This window comes from Myodes glareolus, chromosome 9, assembly GCF_982192425.1.
Source record: "Myodes glareolus chromosome 9, mMyoGla1.1, whole genome shotgun sequence".
In the NCBI taxonomy this organism is placed as follows: Eukaryota; Metazoa; Chordata; class Mammalia; order Rodentia; family Cricetidae; genus Myodes; species Myodes glareolus.
Window position 1 is genome coordinate 69,472,088 of NC_142034.1, and position 26,197 is coordinate 69,498,284.

Below are 26,197 nucleotides of genomic sequence, written 5' to 3' on the forward strand. Positions count from 1 at the left end.
ATGTCTTATGCCCCTGCCCTCACATCCGTGCACTCTGAAAAGGGGGAGTCATCTGACAAAAATGTCACTTTGTTCTAAGCTCCCAGTCGAGGCTGGGTGGAGAGTGGTGGTGCACGCTTTTAATCCCAGCACTCGGGAGGCAGAGACTGGTGGATCTCTGTGAGTTTGAGGCAGATCTGGTCTACAGGAGCTAGTTCCAGATTTGTAACACAGAGAAACCCTGTCTTGAAAAAACAAAAAACTCCCAGTCTATTGGATTGGATATTAAGAACTCCGTTCGCACCAACTTGAGGAAAAACAGCAGGCAGCCCTATGTGGTCAGTGAGTTAGCAGGTCATCAGACCCGTGCTGAGTCCTGGGGTGCTGGCAGAACTGTGACTCCAATTCCCAGAGTTCCAGACGGCGGGACCCACGATCCTGGCCATGGTGCCTTTGGAAGTATGTGTCGGTGAGGCTGTATGTTTGTTGGCACCACAGAAAATGAACCGAACCAAAAAATGATATAACAGGCCTCACCAGGTTTGACAAGGTCCTTGGAAGTCTGGGCTGCCTTTGGTGGTTGATGATTAGGTTGAAGGTTGAAGATAAGATAACGCGGAGACTACAAGCTGTTCAGCTGCTTAAGAAACTTAAAGCTTGGACTGTCGTCAAAAAAGTCTACGCCTCTCAGAGAACAAGAGCTGGCAAGGGTAAAATGAGAAACCAATGCCGCAGCCAGCGCAGAGGACCCTGCAGCGTCTCTCAGGAAGATAATGCGTACCATCAAGGCCAGAAAATTCCCTGGTATTACTCTGCTAACTGTAAGAAACTGAACAGTTTGAAACTTGCTCCTGGTGGGCATGTGGGATGATTCTACATTTGAACTGAGTGCTTCCTGGATGTTAGGTGAGTCCCACGGCACTGGCACTTGGCGTAACGATGCTTCCCTCAAAAGTAACTATAATGCCACAAGGTGGTGGCGTGGGCCTTTAATTTCAGCACTTGGGAGGCAGAGGCAGGTGGATCTCAGTAAACTCAAGGTCAGCCTGGTCTACAAAATGAGATCCAGGACTGTTGCACAGAGAAACCCTGTCAAAAAAACAAAACAAAACAAAACAAAAAAAAACAAAAAACAAAAAACAAAAAACAAAAAACCCCGGGCGGTGGTGGCGCACGCATTTAATCCCAGCACTCAAGAGGCAGAGGCAGGCGGATCTCTGTAAATTCGAAGCCAGCCTGGTCTTCAGAGCAAGTTCCAGGACTAGCTCCAAAGCTACAGAGAAACCCTGCCTTGAAAAACAAAACAAAAAAAAAAAAAGAAAAAAGAAAGAAAGAAAGAAAAAGAAAAAAACCAACCAAACCTTCCCCGGTACAAGACGATGAGCACAGACCTTGGCCCAGAGATGCAAAGGGCCCCCGAGCACCACACAAGAAGATTCATCGCAGAGTGCGGAAGAAGAATCCACCGAAGGACGTGAGAGTCATGTTGAAGCCGAACACTTAGGCAAAGACTACATGCACGGATGCCATTCTTCGCCAGTCCAGGACGCACAAACTCCACGTAAAGAAACAGGAAGCAACAGCTGCAGCAGCAACAACAGCAGCGCTGGCAGCTGAATCGGAGAAGAGGGCAGGGCCGGCAGAGAGGGGTCTGCAGAAACTAAGAAAGAAAAGTCAAGAGTCTAAAGAAGCCAGGAGGGAAAAGGTAAGTTACCACTGTCAAGAAACCAGCAGCTGAGAAGTCTACCACAGGGGAAAAAGAGACCGCTGTAAATAAACTATTAAAAATCTGTTTCAGCCTGTTTGCATCAAAACCTGATCTAAGATGCAATGATGAAAAACTGCAGCAAGCCATTCAGCAATCTGGATGGAGCCCAATAATTTGCATTAAAAAAAAATCACATAGCTTCCCTAGGCCCAGCCCTGTGGCTCACACCTGTGATCCCAGCATGTAGGAGGTGGAAGCAGGAAGACAGGAGTAAATGCAGGACATCCTTGACTACATTGAGATTGAGGCCAACCTGGGCTACATAAGATCTTATCTCAAAAAAAAAAACCTCATCAAATAATATATAAATATCCCCCGCCATGAGCCAGTGTCACCAGCCAATACTCAACACCACAGTTTCAGTAGTGCAGAGGCTCAGGAAATATTACCCAAGGTATGGGGCACTTTGGCGTGCTGGGCACTTTTAGCTGAAGGACACTGAAAGGCCTCCAGATCTGCCTGACTCCTCTCCTGCCCTTCTTCTGCTCAGTACCTTGCTCAAATCCAAGCTACGAAGCCTAGAATAGTCTCCTACCCAAGGCAAATCCTGGAAGCCAGAGCTCATCGCCCCCAAAGCCAACCATAAAACCTGGGAATACAACTGTTCCTTTCCTCTGCCTTCCTGCAGAGCAGCTCAGCACACACAGGTCTCCAACCTGCCTTATGTGACAGTGGATCATAAGACCCTCATTCTGGAATAGGTCTTTTCCCACATGGGGAGGACAGAATGACACACGCATACACACACACACACACACACACACACAGAGAGAGAGAGAGAGAGAGAGAGAGAGAGAGAGAGAGAGAGAGCATTGATATCTGAGTAAGCCTTTCAGAGTGTCCCCATCTCAGTCTATCACTTGACAAGGAAGTAAAAATTTTACATTGGTATGAATTTTGGTTTACTGATACAAATTTAAGGTCAATTTTGTTATATGTATATTTCTGCTCTTGTATAAGGTATTATGTTTATACAGCTCATTTGAAAGTACAATGTATAGTTAAGAAATACAAATTAATAGTCATAGCCAGGTGGTGGTGCACACATCTTTAATCCCAGTACTCGGGAGACAGAGACAGGAGGATCTCTGTGAGATCAAGGCCGGCCTGGTCTACAAGAGCTAGTTCCAGGACAGGTTTGATAGCTATAGTGAAATTCTGACTTGGGGTAGGGGTAGGGACAGTCCTTCAGGGTTCCTGCTTCACTGAGAAATCTGCAGAAGATGGATGCCCCAATGTTACAAAAGAACTTTGGGTGACTATCCAGGCAGCTAGATATCTCTGTCATTTCTAGAATTTTGGAAGTTGCTTACAGTGCATTTCCTGTTTACTTAGGTAGTATTATATCCTTCTGGAGTCTTTGATGGAGATAAAGACTAACTAGTTATAATTATAATTTTCCTTAGTTATAATAAAAGATAAATTAGATATGAAACTTTAGACTCACAAAGATAGGATAGGTAATAGAGTATTTAGTTTGTCAAATACAAATAGATTAAATATTCTAACTTAATCCTTGCTTGATAACCATTTTTATACGTAATTTTAAAATGTCAAAGTTAAATCCTTCCTTTTCAATTAGACAGAAAGGGGAGATGATGTGGGATGCCTTTCTGTGTGCTGTGAATGTGTTTTATTAGCATTGGTTACTAAAGAAGCTGCTTTGGCCTATGGCAGGGCAGAATATAGCTAGGTGGGAAGTCCAAAAAAAGATAAAGGGAAAAAGAAGGCAGAGTTGGAGAGATGCCAGCAACCAGAGGGGAAGCAAGATGTGAAGTAACAAGCCATGAGCCTTGTGGTAAAATACAGAGTATTCGAAATGGATTAATTTAAGTTGTAAGAGTTAGTTAATAACAAGCCTGGGCTAATAGGTCAAACAGTTTGTAATTAATATGTTTCTGTAATTTCTGTAATTTTTTGTAATTAATATGATTTCTCGGGACTGAGTGGCCAGGAAATGAAAGCACAGTATCTGGTTATAAATCACTGATAAGTAGCTAGGCAGGTAAGTCTGACTTGAAAGTCATGAGGCTGTAGCCCTCCCCTCATAAGCAGGAGTATATAAAGCCAAGAGCCAAACTACAAAATTTGGATTGATGGCCAAAATAGTGGGATTTGGGTCCTATCTCTGGCTCTTGGTAGAAGCATGTTCTAAACTGTCTCCAAAGATTACCATCTAACCAAGCCTCTCTGGTGAAGAATAAGGATATAGCATCGGGTGGTGGTGGTGCACACCTTTAATCCCAGCATTTAGGAGGCAGAGGCAGGCAGATCTCTGTGGGTTCAAAGCTAGCCTGGTCTATAGAGTGAGTTTCAGGACAGCCAGGGTTGTTACACAAAGAAACCCTGTTTTAAAAAACAAGCAAACAAAAGGGACACACCATTGTCCCCTCTCTTGAGGGTTAATTCAAATGGGCCTGTCAATCACCGAAAGAGAAAAACACCCCTCAGAGTACCTGTCCCCAAAACTGCAATGACAGTGGTCTCGTGGTGCTGTCTTGGCACCATCCATTGTCCACCCTCAGCTCTCGAGGGTGCCTTGCTCTGCCGTAATAAACCATGTGTCTTCCACACTACTGTGTGCCATGGGTTTCCTCTGGATTCCTTCTGTAGACCGAAGAGAGGCCGGAGCAAGGTCCTGCTGACATTCCAGTTAGGTGGTTCCGTTTTTTCCTTCAGTCACAACTCTTTCTGGCTGTACCACTCTCCACTCTTCACCCCAGTCAAAGCAAAAGACGGTTGTCCCAGGACCATATTCTAGAGGATGAGGGGTTTGGGTATCAGAGATTGAACACAGGCCTCACTTGCTAGCTGAGCACCCCTCCACTGAGCCCTTTTCTGTGATTTTTGGTTTAAGACTTAAGACTTATTTTTAATCTCTGCAGATGGGTGGGGAGCACCACCTGTAGGCAGAAGAGGTTGTCTAGTCCCCTGGAACTGGAGTTACAGGCCGCTGTGAGCCTCACAGGGTAGGTGCTGAGAACTGGACTCTGGTCCTCTAGACACACGACAAGTGCTCGCGGTCACTGAGTCATCAGCCCCGAGACAGGGTCTTGCAGCTGGTGTTTTTAGCACAAAACCCCCAACTTTAGCAGTCCCCACTTCCTATCTCTGCCACCTGCCTCACCAATTAAGAGAAACAGTGAAAAGCAGATTTCTTCAACGTGGTCATACTAAGAAGAGGAAAAGACAGAGGATCCAGTGGCCCAAGTCCATTTAGGGGGGTACTTTTTATGGTTCTTATTGAGCTATACATTTTTCTCCACTCTCTTCCCCTCCCATTTCAAAAGAAGGAACGGAAGTGTGCTTAAATTCTCTGTCCTTTGGTCAGGGTAGAGCAAATCTAGCTCTATGGGCCATCTTAATGTCCAAAACACCAAGTAACCACACCCTAGGTCAGGATCTCTTGTTTTGTAGCCACACTTGCTGTCAACAACTTTGAAAGAGCAAAAATAAGCTCAAACTCTCTGACCTTCAGACAAGGTGGAAGAATAGACTCACATTTTTGGGTCTCTACAATAGTTACCCTCACTCAGGAATCCAAGGTGACCTTGAGACAAGGGTAAGGACGATGATACAGCTGTACTTTAGCCAAAGTAAAGGAGACAGACAGGAGATTTCAAGCTTACTTGTTACTAGGACTCATGCAAGGGGCCACTGCTTCTTAGAGTAAACAGATTCTAAGCACCTAATCTGGTCTCAGGACGTTGCCCAGCTTGACCTTGAACTCACTCTATAAACCCGGTGGACCTTGAATTTGTGTCTTCCTGCTTCACTCTCTGAAATAATTGCTGTCACAGGCCTAGACCACCACACCCCATCAACTTTGGGTCTTCAATTTGAAGGTTCTGGACACAGGTAAGACTTTGATTGAACAAATTCATTATGTTTTTCTGTTTTTTAAACAAATAAAAACAGTGTCATATGTATGCTGTGCTGGGGATTGAACCCAGGGCTCCATGCATGGTAATCAAACACTCTGCCCACTGAGCTACACCCTCAGCCTATGTTTCTCTCAATATAGGAGCTAATCTTTCCTTTCGTTATTTTAAGATATGGCCTAATGTAGTCCAGGTGGGGCTGGGGTGGTCTGGGGCAGCTCCCTTATCCCCCGGCTTCCACCTCTGGGTGACAAACCTGTGTGCTTCCTTGCAGCACAATTAATAAAAACCCAGAGACTGATACTGGGGTTCAACCTGAAGGTCAGAAAAACAAGAGTCAGCCACAGACTCTGACCTCTATCTCAGTCTGAAATGGCTCTCAGAATGAAACTGCCTGAGAGCTGTCTCCTCCCGTTTTATATTCCTCTCTAGGGCTGGGATTAAAGGTGTGCACCACTACCACCCGGTTTCTATGGCAAACTAGCATGTCTACTGGGATTAAAGGCGTGTGTCACCACTGCCTGGTCTGTAAGGCTGACCAGTGCAGCTGTTTTACTCTCTGAACTTCATACAAACTTTATTTATTTATTAGAATACAAATGAAATATCGCTATACTTCCTGCACCTTGTTTTAGACATGGCTTGGGATCAAACCCGGGCCCCCAGGCATGCTGTGCTGGCCCTCTACCCACTCAACTCCACGACTATCATCATCTTTCCATATGGGAGTGTAGGCTGTGACTTTTATGGTGGACTAGAACTGTGTTGTGTCCCTGAAGTAGCAGGCGTCATGGTTAGACTGACTTTCCCATTCTTGGTCAAGTCACTATTTCTTCCTAAAGAAAGCCACCCAGAAATCCCCCCCACCCCATCCCCACCTCCCCACCCCACCCCCAACTTCAACAGGGCAGGAAGGACAAGGTCCCAGTTCTTCCAGGTTCTCTGTCTGGTGAGGGAATGGATCCCAAGATGCCTCTGAAGTGGTCCAGTTCAGTATTGTTAAATCAGGTCCGCAATCTAGCTCTGACAAGTTGCCCAAGAAGAGATGGTGTCCAAGCATTTCTTCCACTCTGCCTTTCTGATGGGCTGTACCAGGGTCAGAGACTCTGTGTGTGCGTGCGTGCGTGCGTGTGTGTGTGTGTGTGTGTGTGTGTGTGTGTGTCACGAGCACATGAGTGAGCGCGAGTGTGCGTACATGTGTAGGTGTGGGAGTAAAGGGGTACACAAGCCTCTGGGAAGCGGCTACCATTTTGCCCATTTTTCAGCTCTCATTCTTACCTACTGAGAAGTCTTTCCACTGAGCGTTCAAAGTCCCTTCTTAAGCCTTGAGGGCTGGGTTCAAATACTATATCAATTTACCAATCTGTAGTCACAAACTCTTTGAGAGCCCTCTACAATTTCCAGAGCGCTATACCGCCCATCTCATCCATTCATTCTGCACGCATTTCTCGGGTAAGACAGTACCAGGGCATCCAATATGAGATTGCACAACAGACAGTGCCCCAGAAGCAGCCGCAGCATCCACTGTTGACCTCAGAGCTGCGAGGATTCGGTCCGCTCACAGTCACCTGCAGTGCACGCTATTTTCCAGCAGGGGGCGGCCGCGGCCCAATTCATGCCTTCTCTAAAGACGCACACTAGCCTAAGGTGATTCTTCAAGACTACGGAGGAAATCCGGACTCTCGCTTGCACTCTCCAAACTTCAGGGCAAGCAGCTAAATACAATCTTTATGAAAGACTTCATGAACTGAAAAAGATCCGTAGGACAGACGGACCCTAAAAATCTCAGTGAGGGAAATAGTTGCTTACTCAGGTTTGGGAAATGACCCTCAGCTCCTGACTTTGGGTCCTGGTCCTCTGGTGTCTGCAGTCCCCAAGAAGGCCTGCCTGGCTCTACAGCTTCAGAAAGCCAGTCCCACTGTGAAACCAGAGCAAGAACCACACTGTTGTTAAGGAGTCCCTATGCCCTACACAAATAGGTTTCCAGTTCTAGTTAAGAATAAGTTTCTGTTTCCTAAATCTGGTGTGCCACACAAAACATGTTTTTAAACCGGGCGGTGATGGTGCACACCTTAAATCCCTGCGCTCAGGAGGCACAGGCAGGTGAGTTGGAGGCCAGCCAGGTCTACAGAGGCAAGTTCCAGGACAACCAGGGCTACACTAAAAAATCCAGTCTCAACAAACCAAAACTAAGCAAACATAGTTTTAAACCTACACTGAACTCGTGACCCCTTGATGCATGGCTATGCTTTGCCTTACAAAATGTTTTCAGGATACCTTGATCTACACCCTTGACCACCTACCCCATGATGTATAACTTTGCTTTTATTCTTTTTCGTCGTATTTTCCTGACAGCCCCCATAAACACGCTTACAGCTGTTTTCTACTAACCTTGTGGCTCTTCCCTATAAAGGGGACCTCAAAAAGCTAGCCCCGGGTCTGTTCTCTCAAATCCTGACTTGGGGTGCACCTCTAAAATAAGGCCTGCTTTAATTGGTTAATCGTGGAATTGGTCTTTCTCCTCGCATATTTGGAATTAACACTACCACCACCAGGAGCTCTGTGGGCTGGGGAGGTCGCCAGGCAGGACTGGGAGTAGAGTTTATTTTTAGCTGCTACAGTGAGCCTCAACCTTATTTAGACATCGGGCGGGTGGGCCGGCAAGCGGGTGACAGGGTGAGCTGGAGGCTGCAGGACGGAGAGGTCTCCAGCTCCTCTTACCATTGCTCTGCCCTGCCTACCCTGGCTTACAATCCTTTCTGGGAGGCTAGAAACAGCAGCCCTTGCTGGCCATCCTTAGTGCCACGATGCTCTGCAACCTGACTTGCTTCTTCACCAACACTTGGCGCTCCTCTATGCCCCCAGGACTGAGTGCTGTCCCTTCTTATTCTGGTGGTTAGCGCTCAACTCATGGACTCCTACAGATCTAGGTTCAAATCCCCTGGATGACTCTAAGTGACTTACCCTCTTCAAACCCAAGCTGGACTCCCCCCCTCCCTCTTTCTCTCTCTCCTCTCCCGTTAGACAGTTTCTACTGGGGACTCTAACTTAGTAGAGCCTCCCACATACTAGGCAAGCACTTAGTCCCAAGGCCTAAACTGCTGCTTCATCACCCCACCTCCCTCATTGGTGCTGAAGACTGAAAGTGTCTGAGGAGACTAGAATCTAGCCTACCAAGGTCAATCCTCAGTCGGTGATGGGGCTGGAGGTTGAAGCCACGGGCCTTGTTACAGTGTGCCTCTGGAGTATGAATTCATGAAGCCATGTGCAGAGAAGGGGATCTGGGGAAGTGATTAGAACATGAGGCTCTGACCTCATCAGTGATAAAATTCACCGATGGGATGGATCTTAATCTGCCTATTGGGAAGCAGTGGGCACGAGAATTGGGACCTAACTGAAGGGAGTGGCCCTGGGAGGCTGCTATGATTTGAATATGAAATGCCCCCAATCGGGTCAAAATGATTGAACCAGCCGGTGGCCCTGTTTGGGACTGTTGGTGACCTTTCAGGCTGTGAGGCCCAGAGGAAGCGGCTAGCTAGGTGCCAGGCTTGAAGGCTATAGCCGGACTCCACTTCCTGCAGGAGCCGTCGTGGCTTCCTGGTCAGTCACCATGTGAGGGTTGTGGCCACCAGGAACTCTGCACCATGATCTCTGCTGTGCCTTCCTTGCCATGCTGGATTCCATCACCAGCACCCTCTAAAATGAAAAGGAGGGGACTGGAGAGATGGCTCCGTGGATCAGAGCATTGGTTGCTCTTCCAGTGAACCAGGGATTGGTTCCCAGTACCCACATGATGTAACTCCAGTTTGAGGGGATCTGACACCTTCTTCTAGCCTCTGAGGGCACTAGGAATACTCATGGTGCACAGACATACATGCAGGCAAAACACCCATGCACATGAAATAAGTTAAATAACTCTTAAAATTAATAAAGAAAGAAAGAAAAAAAATTAAAACTTTTTGTTGCTTTTTTTTTTTTTTTTTTTTGAGACAAGGTTTCCCTGTGTCATCTTGGCTGTCCTGGAACTTGCTCTGGAGACCAGGCTGGCCTCAAACTCAGAGATCCACCAGCCTCTGCCTCGGGGGTTCTGGGATCAAAGGTGTGCAGCACCACTGCCTGGCAGGAAAAAACAGTGTTATTGAGGTATAGATGGGTGCACAAAAGGCTGCAAACATTAAACGTGCGCGACTTGATAGAGTCTGTGCACAACCCGCATTCGGATCCACACATCAAAATTACAGTTGAGACCGAGACCGCCAAGTCTCTCTGCACCCTTTCAGTTTGCTTTTCTCTGCTTTGTTTTACAGGAGGAACGCTTAACATGCGAGATGGTCCAAGTTAAGTGCACAATAAAGTGTTTTAACTCCTCTGTGCTGCACAGCAGATTTCTAGTGCACATAGGTAGGTGTGTGTGTGTGTGTGTGTGTGTGTGTGTGTGTGTGATGCTCATGCATGTGTGTGCACATGTATAGTGTGAATGCATGCACCCACATGTGCATGTCAGTGCATGGGCATGTGGAGGTCAAAGGTAGTCATCAGATCTTGGTCACTCTCCACCTTATATTGAAGCAGTGTCTCTCAGTCGAACCCAGAGCACACCAATTCAGCGAGTCTGGCACTGGGGATCCCCTGTCTCCAACCTCTAAGTGCTGAAATTACAGTCAGCTGCAATACTCACCGGGCATTTACGTGTGTGCTGGTTAGTTTTTATCAGCTTAACACAAACTATAGTCATCTGGGAAGAGGGAACCTCAACTGAGAAAATGTCTCCATCAGATTGGTTAGTAGGCAAGTGGATGTGAATATTTTCCCGGTTACTGATTAATGTGGGAGGGCCCAACCTGATGTGGGTGGTCCTGGTTTGTACAAGAAAGCAAACTAGGAAGTCATGCAAGCAGCTTCCTCTGTGACCTCTGCTTCATTTCCTGCCTCCAGGCTCCTGCCCTGACTTCCCATTATGACAATTACCTGGAAGTGAAAGCCAAACAAACCCTTTCCTCCCCAGGCTGCTTTGGGTCACGGTGTTCGTGACGGCGATGAAAAGCGAGCTAGGACCATGTGCATGCTGGGGAATCTAAACTCGGATCCTCATGCTTGCATGCCAAGCGCTCTCAACACTAAGCCATCTCCCTAGCCCTGAGAATAAACTTCTCTGGAAACCAGTTCCGACTCATTTAAGGAAGAATATCTGCCTCTGAAAAGGGACCAAACACAAAATCCTGTCCAATCCCAATTAAATGGCCCTGGTTATCCAGTTCCTGGGGACCCATCCCCAAGCAGTCCCTTGCATAGTTATATGAACAATGCTGACCTGTGTAACCTCTGCTTGTACATCTCAGTGGGTACTCACTCTCTGTTAAACCACACCCCTGAATCAATAACAGGTTGAACAGTCCTGGTCAGGTAGTAGGTTGGAAGGGGGGAGGGTGAGGATACATTTCCCAGCCCTTCTACCCTCTGCTCCTAGATCTTCCAGACAGCTGGGAAGATGTTGCATTGCCATCAAATGCCCCTGACTCAAAGGTGCCTGGTGGTGGTGCATGACTGTTATCACAGCCCCCAAGTGGCAGAGAAAGCCCAGTCCAATTTAGTACATTCTAGGCCATCCAAAATTGCATTGCAAGACCCTGTCTATTTTTTTTTTTAAAAAGGTGGGTGCAGGGGAAAAGCTCAGGCAGTAAAGTTTTCCATGCAAGAATGAGGACCTGAATTTTATCTCTAGTACCCGTGTTTTAGAAAGCTGGTATGGTGTGTTATACAATAACCCTAGCACTGAGGGAGTGGAGACAGGGGGATCCTAGACACCTCAGCCTCCTGGGCCAGTTCCAAGGCCAGTAAGAGACCCTGTCTCAAAGCAAAATGGAACATGCTTGAGGAATGCCAGCCAAGGCTGTCCTCTGGTTTCCACGGATGGGCACACATGGGCACAGACACACACACACACACACACGAAGTGCCTTGACGAGGTATGGTTGAGGCTTCTTCTTGTAACCCTGCCCAATTTTCAAACTATGCCTGAACTTGGGGTCCCCCAGCTACCCAGGATGCCTAGGCTCTCCCTCTCTGTGCAGTTACTTCAGTAAGAATTGTCCCCAGAGGGCTGGTCCCGGCTACTGTCTTAAATTCTGTCTAGGCCTTGATTAAAGAGATACTGCAATATTTTTTTAAAAAATAAACGTGTTGTAACCAGAGGCCCCTGTAACCACAGTGTCCTGGCTGACTATGCCTCGTAGGCTGAGAGCCAAGAGAAGCTCTCTGGCACCTTGCATCCTGGGAGCTCAACAGCTAGGACAGGGTCTAAGAGGACCTGGGGGAGGCAGTCCTGCTCCCTCACCAACTCCCTCTAGAACCATTCAAGTAACCACCGCTCAGGGCCAGGGCTTTCCACCCACTCCTCCCCAGTGACCTTGCACATCACCTGCCTGACGCGTCTTGCCCTTGTCAACAAGATAGAGTCAAAACAGCTCGACCAGATCACCAAGGCCACTGGGAGTTTGTACCTCGCTCACCCAGCACTCTGGCCACACCACGGCACTGAGACCTCTGAAAATGCCTCACAGAGACTGGCTGAGAAATACTCTTTCCCATATGGATGAGAAACGCCTATATGTTGGGGAATGTTATTTTAAAGTGTGTTGCTTTTGTTTATGCTGCATTTGCTTAACTCTGAGAAGCTGTGATTTTATTATTTTATTATTTATTTATTTATTTTTGCCTATCCAAAAAAACGCCTGATGGTCTAATAAAGAGCTGAACGGCCAATAGCAAGGCAGGAGCAAGGATAGGCGGGGCTGCCAGGCAGAGAGGATAAATAGAAGGAGACCAGAGGACGAAGAGGAGCAGGAGAACAAGGAGAGGAGGGCTTCGGGGCCAGGCACCCCGCTATACAGCAAGCCACAGAGAAGTAAAGAAAAGGTATACAGAAACAGAAAAGGATAAATAAGTCCAGAGGCAAAAGGTAGTCAGGATAATTTAAGTTAAGAAAAACAGGCTAGGCATTCAGAACTAAGAATAAACCTCCATGTGTGGTTTATTTGGGAGCTGGGTGGTGGGCTCTCCAAAAGAATAAAACAGCACATAACAGCCATGCTCAGACTGCAGAGCCCAGTGCAGCCATCTCAGGCTGAGGCAGTGCCCAGCCTTCCTGCTCCCAGACAGACTCAGTCCTTCCTTCTGCTTCCGTGGTATTTTTTCATCATCTGTCCACCTGGACCAGATGCAATGGTGCTTCCTCCAAGTATTTTGTTCAGCTTGCATGGTGGAGACGGAGGTAGAGACGGGCGTGTGCATGCGAAAGACAGACAGATAGACAGAGACGGAGACCATTATTTTACATTTTACATGAAAAATTTCCAACTTTTGTTGAAAACTTAGCCAACTTGGGAGTCTTGGGAGTCTATGGGAGTCTATTGGCTCCAACTTGGGAGCCAATGGGATGATGCATTCCTGTCGTCCCAGCACTCAGGCGGTAAAGGCAGAAGGATCAGAAGTTCAAGGTCCTCTTTGGCTGCATAGTGGTTTTGAGGCCAGCCCAGAACACATCTCAAAGAAACTGAACAACTGGGCCAGTGAGATGGCTCTCTGGGTAATGGAACTTGTTACCAAGCCTGATGTCCTGAATTCAATCCCCAGTACCGACAAGACAGGAGAGAACTGGCTCACTCCCTCAAGTTGTTCCAGGACCTACACACAAACCCACATACAATTATAATAATAATTACATTTATTAAAAGTATTGTATTTGTCATTACAATAATAACTATTATAATAATATTTATTATGATGATAAATATGCTTCTGGGGGTACATTCAAGACAGGGTTACTCTGTATAACAGTTCTGGCTGTTCTGGAGCTCTTTGCAGACCAAGCTGGCCTTGAACTCACGGAGATCCACCTGCTTCACCTCCCTGGTGTTTGGACTACAAACAGGAGCCATCATGTCCAGCTCACTATTGTTTTAAGCTCGGTGGAGGGGCCCTGCCTTGGGAGATCTTGTGTTATTCATTACGCTGAGTCTATATGTCAATACGCTTCCAAAGAGTTTGTGGCCCTGACACTAATTGTCAACCGGCACCTAGCACTCTTCGGTCACGCTGATTTCCAAAGCTGCTATTGTCTCCCCACATGCTGCTCTCCGCAACCTCGGCCAGTAGCTCAGAGAAGTCAGATAAGAGCTCCTCGTCCCAGATTCTGCCTCCATTGTCCCTATTCCTGCTGCATCCGACTTGTCTGCTGCCAAGGTTGCTGTGTCTGTCCCGAGGAGAGAAGAACATGTCACAGATCTTGTGAGCTGGGAAAAGCTATTGACCCAGCTTCGTGGACACCTTGCAATGAAAGTGGGTGTCGTTTATTTGTTATAAAGCCAGGTTTGGGGGGCATTCTACCTGGGCTCTGGGTCTTACCACTAATATTGTCACTCTCTGAAGGATATTTTTATTCCACTTATTTATTGAGTTTGTGTGCCTGATAGAGAGAGAGGGAGGGAAGGGAAGAAAGGAGGGAGGGAAGGGAGGAAGGAGGGAGGGAAGGAGGGAGGGAGGGAGGGAGGGAGGGAAAGAGAGAGAGAGAGAGAGGATGGCCCACCTATGGAGGTCAGAGTACAAATTTCAGGAGCCTGTTCTCTCTTTGCATGATGTGGGTCCTGGGAACTGAACTCAGGTCATCAACTTAGTAGCAAACAATTTTACTCACTGAGCCATCTTGTCTGTCCATTTTTAAATTTTAATTAACTTTATTTTGAGGCAAGGTCTCACTCTGTAGCCCAAACTGACCTCCAACTTGTGGCTATCTTGCCTCAGCCTCCCAGGTGCTGTGAGCCATCTTGATTGACTTTTTCAGCTTAAAAAAAAAAGTATGGGGGCGGGACAGGGTATGAGCCATGGCATGTATGTTTATTCTCTTCTTCCACATATGGGTCTTGGGGATGGAGCCCAAGCCAGGTTCGGAGGCAGCTGCCTTTACCCACTGAGCCTTCTAGCTAGATTTAGACGCAGTTGTGAGCCACAGGATGTGGGTGCTGGAAGTTGAACTGTTTTGCACAAACAACCTGACTGTAGCTCTCAGTGATAGGGTATCGTATAGCCCCGCCTGACCTTGAACCCCTCCCTATAAGCCCCCAGACTGTCCTCGAACTTGTGATCCTCCCGCCTCCACTTCCCCAGAATTGGGATTACAGGCATGCACCACCGCGCCTGGCTTAATTGTTTTCGTTCTTTTCCCTCTCAGCTCTTTCTCATCAGGTGGTCTTGAGAACCATCTTTTGCTTCTCGAGATACCGAGGTGCTTCTAATGTGGAGCGCCTCTGGCACCTGCCCTGGCCCGGCCCCGGCCCCGCGCAGGCCCTGCTCTTCCGGCATTTAAGGCGCGTAGCCGGCGCGGCTGCAGCTCCGAGTAGTTGAGAGTCACAGCCGGCCGGACGCACGAAGCAGGATGGGCTGCAGGCACAGCCGACCCAGCCGCTGCAAGCGTGCGGAAAAGGTACTGGGCACCGGGACACGGAGGTCTGCCTTGGGGTGCACTCAGAGGGACGGCAGAGGACACCGAATGGACAACAGTTGGGGGCTGGCACGGAGGCCGGGGTGCAGGGACGTGGATGATCTGTTCCCGCCCCATGCTGAGCCAACCCGGCAGACAGCAGCTGAGTTGACACACTCAGCCCCAGGCAAACTGAAGCTGACCTCTGCTGTCCCGGCGGGGAGATGACTGTTGTGTCCGTGGCCGATGGTCTTAAGTGTGGGGCTGTCACTGTGTGGGCGAGGACGGGACGCTTGGCCTCTCTGAGTCTTGAGCTAAGGTCTAAGGCCCGCAATCTGAGTGGTCCACTGTCTTGCAGCGCCTGCATCTCTTGAGACCTGTTGGAAACCTAAACTCCCTGGTCCGCCCAAGGGTTGCTAGACACAGTCTGCCCCTTAAGGGAGCTTTGCCTTGGATCACTGCTCTCTTTAGAGCCTGGGAAGCGGGTCAGGGCCTCCTGCAAGCCCGGAGCGGTGCGTGGGCTGCCCTTAGGGTAACTGGGAGGGGCTAAAGAGGGAGGCGATCTGTAGGCTTCTGCAGCTCTCCCCGCCCTTCCTGTCCCTCCCCCAGGGACCTGAAGCTGGGTTAGGGCCCAAGAGACTGACTCAGGTTTCTGCCCCTTGAGTTCTGAGAAGCCCCAGGAGGTTGGAGCCCAGAAACAGGACCATGTCTACAGAGATAATAGCAGGAGGCCCAGAGAAGGGAACTGGGACCCTGGAGTCCTGGTCCTGTTTCCTAATGCTCTCTGCCAGTCCCTCCATCCCAGCCAAGTGGAGATGGATAACTCCTGGGCTTGATCAGCCCCCGTTGTGAAAATGATTAACTTTGTAATGCGCGTCAGCTCTTCTGTGTTCCCGTCATCTGTTTCTGTCTGTCCTTAGCTTTGTCAGTCTCTCTCTCTGCACCCTACCCTGCACTTTCAATGACTTCTTTTCTTTCATTTTTATGTTTTCCTGTCCTTTTTTTTTCTTTTCTTTTTTTGAGACAGGGTTTTATGGAGCCAAGGCTGCCCTCAAATTGGGTATGTAGCCAAGGCTGGCCTTGAACTACTAATCCACCTGTCTCTCTCTCCCAAGTGCTGGGATTACGGGCATGCCCCATCATGCCAGGTTGTATGTTTTTGTTTAGTTTTTGAGAAAAGGTCTCAATATGTGGCACAGGTTTGTCCCAAATTTTCAATTTTCTTTAGCTGTCCCAGTGTTGAAATTATAGGTATGGGCTACCATTCCTGGCTTCCAGTGACTACAAAGCCCTTCATTCTTGTTGCCTCAAACAACATGACATGTCTGCCCTGCACCTGTGTGCCTTTGCTGGGTTCTGTCAATACCACTGCCTGTTAGCAGGACAGTGTGTTGCTTCTTGGCTAAGTTTCTACCTATTCCTACCTCTCCTGGATGGTGTTTTTGCTTAATTTCTAACGCAGGTGTCAAGTCCTGAGCCCCCAATCCATCCCAGCAGGCTGCCAATACCCCTGGGGGATGGGACACCAGAATAGAGGCTCAGGGGCCATAGGGTCAGACCACAATAATGACTCACCCTGAGAATTTCACTTCCTGCTCAGCCTCATGAAGGCCCTGAGAACCAGGTTGAGTTATGGAGAGAAGCTTCCCACGTTACATGTGTAGACAGACACTGAGGCTCAGAGAGGAGCGTTGGCAGTCAGATGCTAGGGTAAGGGGGCTGGAGAGATAACTCAGTGGTTAAGAGCACTGACTCCTTCTCCAGAGGATCCAGGTTCAAATCCCAGTACACACATGACAGCTCATAACCATCTTAAAAATCAGTACCATGGGATCTGACCACCCTCTTCAGGCCTCTGTGGGCATTTGAGATGCATGTGGCACACAAACATAAACGCTGGCAAAACACCCATAGTCATAACTATTTTTTTAAAAAAAATGTTTTTTCCTAATTAAAAAAAATATAGAAGACTTGCTGGATGTGGTGTCAACTTTAATCCCAGCACTCAGGAGGTAGAGGCAGGTGAATCTTTGTGAGTTTGAGTCCAACCTGGCGTACATAGAGAGTTCCAGGACAATCAGAAGTACGTAGAGAGAGGTGTGTGTGTATGTGTGGGTACGTACATAAATGTGTATATATGAATATGAATGACTGGCTTTCTTCTCATGCCATCTAGCCTGTCATACCCCCACACACACACACATATTCCCCCACCCTCCACCGCCTTGTACAGAGCATGGAGCAGGTGCCGAGGAGTATGATGAGGGCCAACTGGGAGTCAGGCCAAGGCTTAGCCTGGCATGCAGCAGGAGAGCGTCCTGGACTGAGAGAAAGGCTTCTTGGGTGGGGCAGTTTGGCAGGAGTTCCCCCAATCAAAGCTAAGGGCTTAAGGGAAGTCCGAGTTACAGAAAACTCAGGATGCTGGGTTTGTGTAGAGTGGGGTGGCTGGCAGCAGTGCTGGCCTTGATGAGAACTCGCCAGGCTTGGGACAAGATCCTGACGGTTGGGACCTCCCTAGTACCCCCAGCACATAGAAGGTTGTGCCCTGTGGCTCTGCTGACCAGGCGCTCTAGGCCTTACCAAAAAGCCCAGCCTGGGACTGTCTCTGCTGACTCAGGATATGCTGATATCCTGGGAATAGGAGCTGGGATGTAGCTCAGTGGCTAGAGACCTGGCTTCCATCCACAGCACCACACAAACTGGGCACAATGGTAGACGTTTCTAACCCCAGAGTTTGGAAGGTGTGGTAGGAAGGTCAGAAACTCAGGGTCATCTTCAGCTACAGTGAATTCAGGGCCAGCCTGGTCTACATAGAACGTTTCAGACCAGTCAGAGCTATACAGTGAAAGCTTGTCTCAACAAACAAACAAAAAACAGCAACAAGAAAAACTTCACCCCCCCCCATATAGGCTTCCTTCTCTCATGTCCTGTGTATATATTTTTTCATGTATTGTGTGTTTGTGTGTGTGTGTGTGCGTATGTGTCTACGTGCACACACATGCCACTTTGTGTGTGTGTGTGTCTACGTGCACACACATGCCACTTTGTGTGTGTGTGTGTGTGTTTGTGTGTGTGTGTCTACGTGCACACACATGCCACTTTGTGTGTGTGTGTCTACGTGCACACACATGCCACTTTGTTTGTGTGTATGTGTGTGTGTGTCTACGTGCACACACATGCCACTTTGTGTGTGTATGTGTCTACGTGCACACACATGCCATTTTGTGTGTGTGTATGTGTCTACGTGCACACACATGCCACTTTGTGTGTGGAGGTCCTGCTTCTCCTTCCTGGGGATCAAATTCAGGTGGTCATTGTTGTCAGAAGGTAACCTTATCCACCAAACCATCTCAAACACACACAACAAAACATGCTTGTATGTAATAAATGCATAAAATGTCTTCTTAAAGAACTTGGTAACCATTGGTGTGCCCACTCCCCTGGGTTCTGAGCCCCCGTGGTCTTGCCTGAGGTCACAGATCGACTTGAGTGACCTTGCCAGAGACCTGGCTTCTCTGGCTCAGTGTAAGGGAGTCACAACCTTGGTTCCTGTGTCTAGAGCTGGTCTACAAAAGCTGAGGAGAGGTTAAGTGTACCAGACCCCAGAGGCCTGATTGGCAGGTGGTGAGGCATAGAATTAAAGTTGCCATCTAAGGACGCCACTGCCTGCGGCTCACCTAAGGGAACAGGAGATTGCGAGGACAACAGACAGGTGTGCTTGCTGCGTTGGGCAGGTGCGGGGGCCTGCAGCCCAGGTCGGGCCTTGGAACCTCTGTTCTCAAAGAGTAAAAGCATCTGCTCTTTGCTGAGCTAGGACTCAGGATCTTGGCCACTGGGAGAAGCTAAAGGGAGCCAGATTTCCATTTCTTGTGTGGAACTGGAGAGAGGGAGAGGGAGAAATGAGTTCATCATTACTAGAGGGCTTCAAGCAAAGGCCAGTTGGCCTTTGGGTACGAATAGTAGAGGTAATACAAGCCCCAGATGGCAAACATTTACAAGTCCGCTGTGGAAACCTAATTATTCTTATCATTGCAATTTAAGGGTGGTGGTGGCGGCAGTGGAGGTGGCAGCGTGGCAGCGCACGCCTTTAATCCCAGCACTCAGGAGGCAGGGGGATCTCTGTGAGTTCAAGGCTAGCCTAGGCTACAAAAGCTAGTTCCAGGACAGGCTCCAGAGCTACAGAGAAACCCTGTCTTGAAAAACAGAAAGAAAGAAGGAAAGAAAGAAAGAAAGAAAGAAAGAAAGAAAGAAAGGAAAATAGAAAGAAAAAAAGAAAAAAATAAGTTTCAAAATTTAGAAAGGTAGGAAGAAATTTGGAAATTGCTTCTAAGCTCACCATTAAGAAATGGCCTCTATAAAATACATTGGGTAAAATTCTCAAAGAATTAATATGATTTTAGAAAAGTAAAAAGAAATAGCCTGATTTTCCCACATATGTCATATAGATGAGGGTGACTATTTTTATAAACCTAGTAGCTTTAAGATTTTTGTTGTGGGGGAGGGGATACATGCCACACATATGTCAGCACCCTGAACACATACATCTCTGAGCTCCTTGCAAGCTGTAGTTACAGAACGTTGTAAGCTGGGAACTGAACTCCTGTCCTCTGTTAGGCCAGCAAGTGCTCTCCACCACTTGGCCTTCTCTCCAGCCCTGAATCTGGGACTACGTTGCATTGTGTATGGCTAGTGCTCTCCTGGGGGCATTTTTCTCATGTGGATTAGTCTGCAGAACCTTTTCTTAATGGCCACCTAAGGTCCTGGCCACAGTCCTTCTTGTTTAGCCGGTTTGTGTGTGTACACTGATTCTTTACAGCCCTCCACCTTTGCTAGTGATGAGCTTCCTGTGTTCTCCTCCTAACCTGGGGCACAGTGACTTTGTCCCTAGATCAGCCAAAGTCTCATAAACAATGATGTCTTAGCTGGGACTTGACGGTGGGTAAGGATGATCACTGGCTAACCGTGATATGCAGGTGAGGGCCCCAGGCAGAAGACATGCAAGGTGCATTTGACCTTTTCTCTGTTGTTGCCAAAGGCGTGCTGGTCAGGGAGCGTGAGACAAGCTGCCGGCCTGGTCAGGCAGCAGCCGTCACCGCACCTTCTGCCCTAGTCACTACTGACACATCACACTGGCACGCACATGGCCTCTGTTCTGCACATCACAACAGCACTGGCCCTCACATGGCCTCTGAGCTAATGCTTTTAGCCAGAAAATAATGTCCCATCAATCAATCATGCTGGATGAATCCAATGCAAGCTTCCATGCACAGAGCCCTCTCAAAGACTCATGAGGTTTAGCCACATTTCTGTGTTAGACAGCTAGACCTTTCAACCTAAAACGCACCAGAAAAATTCCTAAGCATTAGGTCCTGGGAATGCAACCTATTCTGGGAGGACACTGACCTAGCATATTCAGGTTCCTGGGTTCCATCCCCACCACTACGTAAAGCTGGGTGGTGGTACATTTCTATAATCCCAGCACGAGGGAGGGGGAGGCGTGAGGATCAAGAGTTCAAGTTGCCAGGCTGTGATGACACCCCTTTAATTTCATCACTTGGGAGCAGAGGCGGGTGGATCTCTGAGTTTGAGGCCAGCCTGGACTATAGAATGAGTTCCAGGACAGCCAGGACTACACATAAAAATCAAACCAACCAAACAAAAAAGAATTCAAAGTCAAAAAAAAAAAGAATTCAACGTTATCTAAAGCTATATAGTGAGTTTGAGGGTAGCCTGAGCTATATTGTAAAGCAACCTGACTCAAAAAAAAAAAAAATCCCTAGGAATCATTGCCTTTGAGACACAACCTTGGTGACATGCTTTCTGAGCTCATGCATGTTCTTAATTATGCTTTCCAAATTCGTGGTTGTACTTACAGGAGGCTAGAATCTTTCCTTAAGAGCGTGGCATGCTCCAGCCTCCTGTAAACACACCCATGTTTGCCTCCATTGGTGTCACACCAAGCCTGCGCTTCTGTCGGCTTGGGGTTTCTATAGCAATAGCTTAAAACGGTGCAAGTTCAAGTTCATTGCCCAAGAGAGCTGTTTTGAGCCCAGCATGTGCATCATTGGCTGACAGGAACTACCCCTGACATGGGTGTTCATAGATCAGACGATGAGAATTCTGTAATCTGCCTGGAAACAAGCAATGGTCATAGCACTGGGGAGGCAGGGGCAAGAGGATCAAGAGCTCAACGTCATCCTTACTGTATAGCAAGTTGGTGGCCAGTCTGGGCTACGTGAGACCCTGTCTCAAATCAATCAATCAATCAATTAATCAATAACCTAAACAAAGCCTGCCTTGGGAAGAATAGGCCTGTGCTGCAAAGCTAAGTGACCACCATTCAGGCTGACACCTCATGAGGACTTAGCTTTCCATCCTCAAGGCCTGCATTGTCCCCTCGGTGTGTCCCACCCTCAGCACTGTGAGTGGTCTTCCCAGGATGGGTGGAGCACCTCCTGGGGATGGGGCTATGGTCCACTCTTCATCTCTTCCCTTCTGGGTCCTTCGGCTTCTCTCTCTGTTCACTGACTGCCTGAGCCACTGTTAAATTCCAAGAGAGCTTGCTTCTGTTTGGCACAGAGCCTCACTATGTAGTCCAGGTTGGTCTAGAACGTGAGTTTCTCCTGCCTTGGATGACAGAGGTGCGCTGCCACACCTGGCTCTTTTAGATGAGCGAATGGCTTTAAGTGATACGGGCCAGGAAGCTGACTTCTGCACTTTCCAATTGCAAATGTCCTGCTCTGGGCAGCCTATAGTCTCTGTTCTTGATAAAGGGGCCTCTCCCTGCTTGCGGTGAAACTATGTGACCAGGGCACACTGAAGAGAGGTAACAGTTGTACTGACACCCTGTCCTCCTAGGCTAGTGGTTCTCAACCTGTGGATCGAAACCCCTTTCAAAGTCAGACGATCCTTTCTCAGGAGTCACCTAAGACCATCAGAAAACACGGATGTTGGGCCAGGCAGTGGTGGTGCATGCTTTTAATCCTAGCACTCAGGAGGCAGAGACAGGCGGATCTCTGAGTTCAAGGCCAGCCAGATCCACAGAGTTCTTCCCAGGACAGCCAGGGCTCCACAAAGAAAATCTTATCTCAAAACAAAACAAAACAAAACAACAACAAAAAACAGAGAGGAACATAGATATTTACATTATGATTTATAACAGTAGCAAAATTATAGTTATTAAGTAGCAATAAAAATAATTTTATGGTTGGGGAAGGTCACCACACACACAACATGAGGAACTGTATTAAAAGGTCACAGTATTCAGAAGGCTGAGAACTACCATCCTAGGCATTTGACTGTCTGTTGTATTGTTCTGGCCTGGGCTGCTGGGAAGCAGGGTGATGTGAAAGACTCCAGGTTTGCCCTCATCCCCATAAGCAAGGACCCTCTTTTCCTCTACTCCAGAGATGCCTCCTTCATGATGCTCAAGCAGCTGAGTGTGTCAAACCTCCAGTCCCCTCTCTGTTCAAAACAAACACAGGCTGGGATCGATGATGGATGAGACGGCAAGATGACATCACCTGATCCCCGATTCCCATCTACAGCATAGCAAAGCCAGAAGGGCTCTTTGGTTTCCTATGGTCCAATGCCTGCTTCCTAATGTCAGAAGCAGTGGAACCATTCATCCCAGGCTCCTGCTGCCATGCCTTCCCTGCCATGATGGACTATGCTCCTCGAGCTCTTAAGCCAGAATAGATCTTTCCTCCTTTGTATTGCTTCTTGTCAAGCATTTGGTTACAACAATGAGAAAAGTCACTAAGAAAGGGTTGCACCAAGGCCTCGTACAAGCCCTGCCAATGAGCTATGCACCATCCTTGCTCAAGCTTTTGTAAACCAGTGTGCTCATAAAATATAATTTGATCATTAAAAATAGGAATAAAAGGGCTGGAACGATGTCTTGGTGATTGATAGCAAGTACTGCTCTTCTAGGGGACCTGAGTTCTATTCCCAGCTCCAAGGTTAAGTGGCCCTCCACTACCTGTAATCCAGAAGATCTACACCCTTTTCTGGCTCCATGGGCACCTGCGCTCACATCCACATCCTAACACAGACACACACATATACACATAATTAAAAATAAAACACATCTTTTAAAAAATAGAAATAATGTCAGATATGGTGCATACACCTTTACCCCCAGCACTTGGGAGGCAGAGATAGGTGGATCTCTGAGTTTGAGGCCAGCCTGGTGAACCAAAGTGAGTTCCACACCAGCCAGGACCTGCCTTAAAAGAAAATTGGTCGTGGCAGTTCACATCTGTAATCCCAGCACTTGGGAGGTAGAAGCAAGAGGATCATGAATTCAAGTTCATCTTCAGCTACACAGCAAGTTCAAGGCCAGCCTGGGCTACATGAGACTCTGTCTTAAGAAAAACAAAAATCAAAAATAGAAATAAGGGGCTGGAGTGATGGCTCATTGGCAAGAGCACTGGCTGCTCTTCCAGAGGACCCAGGTGTGAATCTAGGCACTTGTGTGGTGACTCACAACCATCTGTGACTCCATTTCCAGAGGATTCACAGTGCTGTGCTGTCCTCTCTAGGTACCAGACTCATATAGTGCACAGACAGACATGCAGACAAAACACTAATATACATATAGTTAAAAAAATTTTTACATTATTTGTTTTATGGGTATGGAGGCTTTGCCAGCATGTATATATATGTGCCGTGTGTATCTGGTGCCCAAAGAGGTCAGAAGACGATGTTGGCTTCCCCAGGAGCTGAAGTTACCAATGATTATAAGCCACTTTGTGCTGAGAACCAAACCCCAGTCCTCTGGAAGAGCAGCAAGTACTTTAAAGCACTGAGCCATCTCTTTAGCCCCTAGAAAAAAAATTATTTTTTGTTTGTTTGTTTGTTTATTTTTCGAGACAGGGTTTCTCTGTAGCTTTGGAACCTGTCCAGGAACTAACTCTTGTAGACCAGGCTGGCCTCGAACTCACAGAGATCCGCCTGCCTCTGCCTTCCAAGTGCTGGGATTAAAGGCGTGCACCACCACCGCCCAGCTAGAAAATAATTTTTTTTTTATATTCTGCAGGCATCGGAGGGTAGGAACACATGTTTTTCCTGATTTGTCTTTATTTACACTTGATTTTGAGTCTGCTTATACCATGACAAGTAGTTGGATTTTCTCACTATGTCTGAAAAATTATTCATTTGTCCTTTTAATGTGTCAGTTTCATTCCAGGTGTATTTGGGAGCATGTTGCTATATTCATATAAAATTTAAAGAGTTATAGGTTCCTGGTGCGAAGCCCCGAGACATCATGACATTCCTCTTTATCTCAGACTCAGTGTTTTATTGAGACGAGGTCTTGCTGTTTAACTCAGACTAACCTGGTGCTTCTATATGAGCTTAGGCTAGGCTGATCTCAAACTCACATCACTCTGCCTCAGCCTTCCTGACTATATAATTACAGGCATATACCATCTGACCCAGCTTCCTAGTAAAGTCTAAATTATATGCTCTAGCCAAATAAGATTTGTTTCAGTGAAGTAGTTTCATAAAAAATAATTTTTAAAGAAAGAAATAGCCTAAACACCTCACAGTAAGATTAAAAAGCTAGGACTGGAGAGGTTAAGAGCAGTGGCTGCTCTTCCAGACGTCCTGAGTTCAATTTCCAACAAACAATCACATGGTGTCTCACAACCGTCTATAATGAGATCTGGCGCCCTCTTTAGGCATGCAGGCATACATGCAGGCAGAACACTATACACAATAAATAAATAAATCTTTTTTAAAAAGATTTAAAAACTAAGTTTATTCCCAGAATATTTCACTTAGATCATTATAATTAATATGTTTGCAGACCAATTAATGTGACATGATAAATATTCATAATGTCTGAGAAATTAAGGTATTAGAAACCATACATAACACCACAGCTCCAAATATGGATATGCAGGGTATATATAATATGGCAGGTATATATACCCTGCCATATTCCAGGCTTATATATCCCAGGATTTCACTTTTACATTTTTCTGTGTTCTCCCTAATTTCTAAAACAAATGCTGACTCCTGTGTAACTGGAAAAAAAATGCATTATGTATTAATGTTGAAGAAAGTGCCAGGGGCCTCAAGGGTGATGTAGTTCAATGGCAAAGTGCCTGCTTACCACACACAAGGCAGAGGATGGGGAGCGGAGACTAGGAACTGCCTGGAGGGAGCCCCAAGTGTCACTGTGCAAGTACTAGCCTGGAGAGGCTTTTGTCCGGCCCTGGGAAGGCTATGACCTTCTTGCCACTGGCAGATGTTCCTGGAGACAAGGTCTCCTCTCTGTAGTGATTGTTACATGGAAGAACACAGTGTTTCCTGAGTTTGTGACTTTGTTTCAGATGATATACTGTGAAACCAGAGGCAGCCTGGGAGCTCTGCCACGCTCTGCAGGGCCAGTGCCTGCTGTGTTTCTCAGACACACAGCCAGAGCCTCCTGCATCTGAACTCTGTGTTGTGTTAGATCCTGCAGGTGTTTCTACTATTCTGAGGGAACTGAGGTCTGGAAGCTCATGCAGCAACACAGTCTGAGTTTAGGATCTGAATCCAGAGCTGGATGCTTGCAGAACCCCAGCCTTCTTTACAATTACTTTAACTAGTATTTGTCTGTGTGGTTCTGCACTGACTGCTTGTTGTCTGGTGTCATTTTTAAGAGTTATTTTTATTTATATGTAAGTGTATTTTTATGTAAGTGAATGTCACGTGAATGCAGGTTCCCATGGAGACCAGAAGAGGGTGTCAGTTCTGGTGCTAGAGTTACAGTCAATCATGAGGTGCCTGATGTGGGTGCTGGGAACTGCACTCTGGTCCTCTGGAAGTGCAACAACTAAGCCTCTCTCCAGCCCTGGGTTGGTCCTACTTTTTGTTTTGAACTCTCCATGTAACTCTGGTTGACCTCGAACCTGCAATCCTCCTGCTTTAGCCTCCTGAGTTCTGGGATTATAGGCATGCATCTCCACCCTGTCAAGATGAAATCTAGTTTGAAATACCCCCATGAGGCCTTAATTTCCTTGTTTGTCGTAAGCAGAGCTTCATAATGCTATTTTTTATTTCCTCTGTGTATGTGTGTGTGCGCAGGCACGTGTGTGTGTGTGT

The 26,197-nt window shown here is 47.3% G+C and overlaps 1 protein-coding gene and 1 pseudogene across 2 annotated transcripts in view; both read left to right on the top strand.

Moving 5' to 3' along the window:
• Positions 1–15,027, top strand: LOC125402676 (large ribosomal subunit protein uL4-like; annotated as a pseudogene).
• Positions 14,750–26,197, top strand: part of Ccdc69 (coiled-coil domain containing 69) — a 26,620-nt gene continuing 15,172 nt past the window's right edge. Inside the window, exon 1 of one of the 2 annotated variants that reach the window (XM_087910621.1) lies at positions 14,750–15,106. In XM_087910621.1, the coding sequence (XP_087766747.1) occupies positions 15,059–15,106 (48 nt within the window). In that variant the 5' untranslated portion in view covers positions 14,750–15,058. The remainder of the gene's footprint in view (positions 15,107–26,197) is intronic. The other variant, XM_048437729.3, reaches the window with a different exon arrangement.